We start from the raw sequence: 8,647 nt of genomic DNA, 5'->3' as shown, positions 1-8,647 counted from the left end.
GATTTTTTTATAGAAAATAAAATAGAGAATTGAATTGAAGTTGATTGTCTGAAAAAAAATATAAAACTCTATATTTAAAGAATAAAATAAATTTTTAAGGTTGAAAATGCCTAAAGACTGGCTGCAAATTTCTATATAACCCCACAACCAGCCCAAATATCTATGCACTCAGCCAATTTTTTATTTTTTATTTTTAAAAAATGACTTCTCTCTGCGCAAATTCTACAATATATTCCTTTAACAGTAACATTTCATTACAATATTCTAAAAACATTAGTGTCTTCAATTTTATGCCTCCAATCAAAAGGAATAATGTTTATTCCCCATATGCTATCCGTTGCTCAAATATTCAATTATCTGACCCTAACTATGTTACGATTTTCGATACGACGCTTCGTGACGGAGAGCAGGCCCCTGGGGCATCCATGACTGCTAAACAAAAGATGAACATTGCATGTCAGCTAGCTAAGCTTGGTGTTGATGTTATTGAGGTTGGTTTTCCAGCTGCCTCTCAGGCTGAGTTTGACCTTGTAAAGTTGGTAGCACAAAAAATTGGTAATATTGAATAATTGTCTCCATCTTATTTAAAATTTAATAGTACTATTATATTGTATCTAAGTGGATTTGCATGTATTTGGGATACATAACAAATTTCGCTCGCCTCTCTCTCATCTCCCTCGCCACTCTCTCATGTATTTGGTATCCCAGATACATGCAAATCACTCCAGATACATGTATCTAGAATACATATATGAATCTCACTCACCTCCCTCCCCAATCTAGCTCGCCTCTCTCCCTATTTTAGTGTATCTGGTAGCAAAAGTACATGTATCTAAGTGTAAGACACGTTAGTAACTCTTATTTAGTGGTAAAATATGTAATACTTTGAAAATTTAGGTAATAATAGTATATATATATGATAGTGAATTATGTCTAATTATTGAATTATACTATGTCTAAAAAGGTAATAACATAGATGAAGAGGGCTATGTACCGATGATTTGTGGTTTGGCGAGATCTACTAAGGAAGATATCGATAGAGCTTGGGAGAGTTTGAAGTATGCAAAGACACCGATGATTCATATGTTTATCGCGACAAGCGATATACATATGAAGTATAAATTGAATATGAGTAGAGAACAAGTTGTGAAGAGAGCTAGGAGCATGGTGGCTTATGCCAGAAGTCTCGGGTTCGAGCATGTTAGGTTTAGCTTGGAAGATGCTACAAGGTTTGTAGTATTTGTCATATTTATATTTTTACCATATGGTGTGTATATAATTGAATATGTATTATTTTTGTCAGATCTGATAAGGAGTTTGTTTATCATATTATTGGAGAAGTTATTAAAGCTGGTGCAACATGCATTTGTGTTGCTGATACTGTTGGATGCAATTTGCCAAATGAATTTGCACAACTAATTGTTGACATAAAAGCCAATACATTAGGTATCCAAAATGTGATCCTTGCAGTACATTGTCACAATGATCTTGGACTTGCTACTGCCAACACATTAGTTGTATGTATTTGTTAGCTTTTAACTACTCCCTCCGTCCACTTTTAATTGTCACAGTTTCCTTTTTTAGAGTCAAACGATAAGAATTGACTAAAATTCTACGATGTATTTTGAAAATTAGTCAATTTGACATTCGAAAAGTGCAACATGACAATTAAAAGTGGATGGAGAGAGTACTTCATTTATAAAAATATAATATATAGTTAGTTTGACTCTCATACCTCAATGGAATTTAGGGAATTTGTGCAGGGGTAAGACAAGTAGATGTAACCATCAATGGTATTGGTGAAAGAGCTGGAAATGCTTCTCTAGAGGAGGTGGGAGAGAATAAACTTTAATTATAAGGACAAATTATATTAATATCTATACTTATAAATTTGTACTTTCATATATAGATAGTAATGGCCATAAAATGTCGTGGAAAGGAAGTACTAAGTGGTCTCTATACTGGGATTAATACAAAACATATATTCACCACAAGCAACATGGTATGTATATATATAGTGGCGTACGCAAAATTTATCGTAAGCGGTGTCACCCATTTAATATATATATTACTTGTTAAAATTAATCATGCATATAATAATAATATTGTTATATGCAGGTAGAGGAGTATAGTGGGCTTAAGCTACAACCACATAAGGCCATTGTTGGAGTTAATGCTTTTTCTCATGAAAGTGGAATTCATCAGGTTAATTTTATTTAGTTAATACTATATTTATCAACTCAATATTTCAAAACTCTTTTTTTTAAACCCATCATCCTAGTGTGACATATTTATTTAACAAAACAAGGAAACAAAGTCTAAAGAGTGTGAGTCCGAACAGATAGACTAAGAAATAAAGATGAATCCACGGCATCCATATTTCAAGGTGCGTAAGACCTTTTAAAAAGGTATCAAATGCCAATTTTCGATCTAGTTAAGAGTCATCTTCTTCCCCATTTTTGAACAACGCTAGCTACAAACAAAAGCGGTCCTTCAAATTTCATTGCATTTTTTTATTTTAGACTTGTTCCTATTCAAGAAATTTACTTATTTTAGATTTGTTTTAACAATCAGCCAAAATTTTAAAATGTATGTAATAAAATTATGGATGACACTACAAAAATGACGAATTAAATAAGAACACATGGTATTTGCGCCCAATTTAATTGTAAAAATAAAAAGCAAAGAAAACTATGTAAAACCTATTTAACTAATTAAAAAGGTATTTGAATTTATTCTACGTACTTAATTTAGGATGGAATATTAAAGAACAGAGGCACATACGAATTTATACCTGCTGAAGATGTTGGATTTATTCGTGCTACTGAACACGGTATTAAATTGGGAAAACTCAGGTACACACTGTTTTATCATGATGACGTTGTGATTCAGTTCGGTCGATTATTTTATAAAATTTATGTCATATTATTTTTTTTGTTATCCAATTTTATATAATCAAAATTACATTTTCTGAAACCGTCTCAATAGTTTTGATTTTTTATTGATATCGGTACGATGCATTATTGTTATTACTATTCTTTTCGCTTTATTTCATTGTTGTTATTGCTTTCATTTTTGTAGTCTCTTCTTCAAATTGCTTTGAAATGCTTTACTTAAATCGATAGTCTATCGAAATCAACCTCTCTATCTCTACTAGGTAGGGGTAAGGTCTGTGTACACTCTATACCTTCTACAGACTCCACCTAGAGGAATTACATTGGATTTGTTGTTGTTATTGATATGGTTCAATAGATATTTGTTTTTTTTTCTAAAATAAATATCATGCATTCTTATATTTTGTGCAGTGGACGTCATGCATTGAAAATTAAAATGCTTGAGGTATGATACATATACTAAGATTTCAATAAATTAAATTATGATAGTATTATTATATATGAATGTGCATCAACAACACTCATTTTATTTTGTCATAGCTTGGATATAATTTTGAGGAAAAACAACTTGGGGACCTCTTTTGGCGATTCAAGTCATTGGCTGAGAGGAAAAAGGTGAATTAAATTGTTGATGTTTTTATAGTGCAACACTCAATTTTGTTTTATTGATGAGACTTAGGGTGTGTTTGGTGCGAAGGAAAACATTTTTCAATTTTTTCATGTTTGGTTGGTTTAAATGTTTTCAATTTTATGCCACCCTTACCCCCTACCCCTACCCTATCCATCCCCCACCTCCCTCCTAAAGAGTATTTTCTAGTCTCAAGTCAAAAATGAAAGATATGTTATGGAAAATATTTTTCATTCACCAACCAAACATTAAGAAGTATTTTCTACTCACCAACAAAACATGAGAAAATACGTTAGAAATTCACTTATTTTCTAAGAAATATTTTTCTAGAAAAACATTTTCGTAGAAAATATTTTCCATCATGCATACACACTTACTTAAAAAAAATATTACGAGTGTTGCCGTATTATGTGTATCGGAGAGGTAGGGAGATGGCCTCCACTACGCTTCTCCTTATTAATAGTATTTAGGAATCACATTGTTTTTTTTAATATGTATTATTATCTGTTGCTCACATTTGCTTTGTTTCTTCCTATATTGTTGTCATAGTTTCTTATTTTCATACTTTGAATTATTTTCTTTTTTGACGAGCTAAGTATGTGTCAAAAATAACTTTTCTACTCCATAAAAGTAGGAAAGAACTTATATCCTACCCTCCAATCTCCATAGATTTCATTATGAAATTACACTCGGTATATATTGTTATATGTTTGTTTTTTTACCTATTTATCTTTTTCTACATCTATCTTTTCAGAATATAACAGATGATGATTTAAGAGCACTCTTGTTAGACGAAACTATCCAGCCTCAAATTGGCTTGACAACTTGGAGATATGCATGTAAATACTACTACTTTCTTTCTTTTTTGTTGGTTTTCTTTAATTAATTAGCTCAGATTGAAAAACGACAGTTCTATAATTTCTGTTTATGCAAAGGATTTACTGTTAAATGAACGTATTATATGATACAGGAACTTGTCACCTATTGATGGAAGAGCTTATCTAATGTTGCAGTAACAAGCCCAGGGTTTTGTGCTACATTAATTAATTGATGTATTAAATTTTCTTGAACACTCTTTTAAGTTCTTAGTATTGAACCCCTCGTACTTTCTAAACCCTGAGTTCAAACTTATGTTTGTTGTATTTTTTAATAAATATATGCTCTTAAAGAAAAATATGTTGCTTAATTCCACCACTGCAGTTAGGGTACGAACCTATATTAAAGCCTAAAGAAAAATATGTTACAAATGAAACGCCTAAGAAGAGCAAACGTAACACCTCGCTAAGTGAAAGAGCTGGAATTAAAAAGAGTCATTTTTGGAAAGAATGAAAAATCTGGAAAACTGTTTAAGTTATGTTAAGTTTGAGTTTTGGGTCAACTTTAAATGACCATAAATCCTAGATCAGGATGTGTTAGGTGTACTACCAAATACCGTAGGAAAGATCTTTGAATTATCTTTCCAACGCCACCGAGTTTTCTCGATTTCGAATTAGTATGAGGGAGATATGCCCATTGGAAGTTGGGCTGTCTAGATAAGTAAAGTCAAAATCGGATTTTTAAGGGGTATTTTGGTCTTTTCCATGCCCAATTGTTTTATTTTCGTTTTTAGAAGTTAATTGGGGTCTAAACAGAATTGGATCAGTTTACGCTTTACCAAATTATACTAGGATTTTTGGAGAAAGAACTCAAGAAAAGAAAAGTTCAAGATTCATCAAGTTCTTGCGATTTGTTAGTGGATTTCGCCAAGGATACTATCCTACGAGGTATGTGAAACTTTCATAGCGTTGAATTCGTTCACCCACGCGCCAAACATGTTTATTTTAGCGTGAATTGGTCCCAAAAGGTTGAAAGTTTGATGTTCTTGATATTGGCTTTAGTTATTGCGATTTGATGGGATTGTTGAGTTCTTGATGGAACCCTGTCGATTTTATAGCGATGTTTGATTAGATTCTTAGGTTCATGTACTGGGTATCTGAAACTAAAGAGGATTTGAGAAAAAGAATCGAATTTAGGCGAATTGGGATTAGAAAATGAATAAGGAAAAAGGCGGGAAAAGCTGGTGTCCCAGTCCGCATCGCGGACCTGCCCTACCTTTTCCCAAAATTCTTCCCCGCGTCGCGAAGCGGTCACGGACCGTTCTGCCTCAAAATTTATTTCGCGACCAAATATTTAAATGTATCTCCGCGTCGCGGACTTGTTTCCAGACAATAATTTCTTGATCGTTTCACATGTTTAACTATCTTAAAACATTCCTAAACATCATGCGATCCTTCCTATCACAAATCACAATCCTTGAATCCATAAATTCAAATTCAAGGAAAGTTAAGAGCCAAGTCTAGAGAATTCTTAGAGTCATTTCAAAAGGACACATTACTATTTATAATTTTGCATTATTTTTTATGTCCACGTAGGCAAATATATATGTTTAAAATACGGTATTAAATAGTCTAGGGAGGTAATAGGTCCTTATGAAAGTTTAGTATCGCAACAACAAATCCGACCAAAAGTTGGGGTATTTTTCAGACTCTTATCCCTAAAATATATGTAATAAAACATATAAAAAAATCGATTGATTCATAAAATTAATCTATTTGTGTCACATATAATGGGATAAAAAAAGGTAACATGTATTATTTAATTTTGGAAACTACGTACAAATATTGTAAATCTCAATAATTAACTACATTTGATTGACTCTTGAAATTTTATTTGTGCTACCTACATTGGGATAAGAGAAGTAACATATATTATTAAAAATTTACGTAAAAAGTACTATAAATTACAATGATCAAAAGAAGTAACATGTAATAATTAATTTAGAAACTACGTAGAAAGTATTGTAAAATCTCAAATTAATTAACAACATTTGATTGACTCTTGAAATTCTATATGTGCTACATACATTGGGACAAGATAAGTAATATATATTATTTAAAATTATGTAAAAAATACTATAAATTACAATAATTAACAACTTAAAATATTTAAGAATCATATTAAAATTTAATTGACTATCTAAATTCTATTAATGTCACATAAAGTGAGACAAAAAATAACATATATCACGGGCACTTGTGTCTAGTAATACTAATAATTTATGAGTGTTGTCGTATTATGTGTATGGAAAGGTAGATAGAATATGGCCTCCACTACGCTTCTCCTTATTAAAATAGTATTATTTAGGTATCACACAGGGCCGACTCAACAATATTGGGGGCCTAAAGCGAAACTGAAGAGAGGGGCCCTAATATTTTATTATTTTCATCATATATACTTTTATTTAAAATCTATTTTTCTAGCTATTTTAGATGCGAAGCCATTATGTACTGTATTATAATCAATTTGTTCTAATAATTCTTTTTCAAATGGTAATATAGCTAATTCATTCTATCTCTCTTGAGACATTGCTGATCTTAAAGAAGATTTAATCAATTTTAATTTCGAAAAAACATCTTTCGGCTGAGGCAACGGTTACAAGAATTGTTAACATTATTCTATAAGCAATATGTGTATTTGGAAAAGAATCAAGTCTTTTATTGATTGAGTATTTTCATTAGATCATTATCTTCTACTTGTATTATTTTCCTTAACACTTTTAATTCAAAAAATAAATCTAAACCATCAATATCAGAATAACTATTACATGTTAAATAAAGTTCAAAGTTAAGACAATATTTTTAAAATTCTCATCATCTAGTGGTCTCAATATTTTACCTCTAAATAAGAAATCAAAAATATTTTCATATGCTTCAATTGGTTCAAATCTATTTTGAAGCGAAAAATAGTTTGATCTACTCTACATATATAAAACAATCAATTCTAAAAGGTTCTTCAAGGGACTTTGTGATTTCGCTATCCACATTTTCATCAAATTGTTTCTTACGCCATATTTTCATCAAATTGTTTCTTATGAAATTCAGGTTTATTTTCATCTCATATGTAATTTCCTTAGTAGGAACCATAATACTCATAGTACATATATATATATATTTTAAAATAACATGTATAAGTAATTGTTTTTAAAAATGGGGGCCCCAAAATATGTGGGGCCCCGAGCGATGGTTTTAGTGGCCTAGGGGTTAAGACGGCCCTGTATCACTATCACATTGTTTTTTTTATATGTATTATTATCTGTTGCTCACATTTTCTTTGTTTTCTTCCTATATTGTTGTCATATTTTCTTATTTTCTTCCTTTTTGATGAAGCTAAGTATTTATCAAAAATATTTTTTCTACTGCACAAAATTAGGAATAAGGTTATATGTTTACACTTCATAGATTTCATTTATGAAATTACACTCTGTATATATTGTTGTTGTTATATGTTTGTTTTTTACCTATTTATCTTTCTCTACATTTATCTTTTCAGAATATAACAAATGATGATTTAAAAGCACTCATATTAGACGAAACTATCCAGCCTCAAATTGCTTGACAACTTGAAGATAAATGTCACCTATTGATGGAAGAGCTTATCTAATGTTGCAGTAACAAGCCCAGGGTTTTGTGCTACATTAATTAATTGATGTATTAAATTTTCTTGAACACTCTTAGGTGAATTCAATCTTTTAAGTTCTTAGTATTGAACCCCTTGTACTTTTTAAACCATGAATGTGAACCCCTTGTACTTTTTAATCTTTTGTTTGTTGTATTTTTAATAAATGTATACTCTTAAAGAAACGGTTACATCATTAATTCCCCTCGTGGATTCTCCATTAAAACTCTGACTTGAGGACAAGAAGCGAAGTTGAATGAGTATTAAGACAGTAGCCTGGCGCTGAGGCAGGTTATGGATTACTTGAGAATAAAATTTGATTAGTGAGACAGATATATATACTACAAGAAAAATGGTCAATAACGAAGGGAAAACTGGTCCCTAAAACTGAGATTCTGGTCCTTAAAAGTCATTAGCGATCGGAAATTCTGGTCGCCTCCCCGTCCCTATAGCCTCCGACGCTAAATGTCATTTAGGACGACGTGTTGAATAGCTGGTCCTTAATTATATTTTGCGACTAGCCTTGAACTGGTCCTCAAAATGCTTTTAGGGACCATAAATTTTGGTCCCTGATTTAAGAGATTTTGCGACTATTAAGAATCTGGTCCTAAAAATATTTTCAGGGACTAGA

The 8,647-nt window shown here is 31.3% G+C and overlaps 1 protein-coding gene across 1 annotated transcript; it reads left to right on the top strand.

Annotated features, from left to right (window-relative positions):
• Nucleotides 1–200: 200 nt before the first annotated feature.
• On the top strand, nt 201–4,645 carry LOC102593340 (2-isopropylmalate synthase A-like). The gene is made up of 11 exons (XM_006366084.2): nt 201–555; nt 965–1,229; nt 1,304–1,517; nt 1,751–1,831; nt 1,910–2,002; nt 2,119–2,205; nt 2,755–2,855; nt 3,306–3,339; nt 3,435–3,509; nt 4,277–4,361; nt 4,493–4,645. Coding segments are annotated over exons 1-11 (1,392 nt in total). The 3' UTR covers nt 4,495–4,645.
• The last annotated feature ends 4,002 nt before the right edge of the window (nt 4,646–8,647 follow it).

Source organism: Solanum tuberosum, unplaced genomic scaffold, assembly GCF_000226075.1.
Source record: "Solanum tuberosum cultivar DM 1-3 516 R44 unplaced genomic scaffold, SolTub_3.0 scf00610, whole genome shotgun sequence".
NCBI lineage: Eukaryota > Viridiplantae > Streptophyta > Magnoliopsida > Solanales > Solanaceae > Solanum > Solanum tuberosum.
This window is presented reverse-complemented; position numbering and strand designations above follow the sequence as displayed.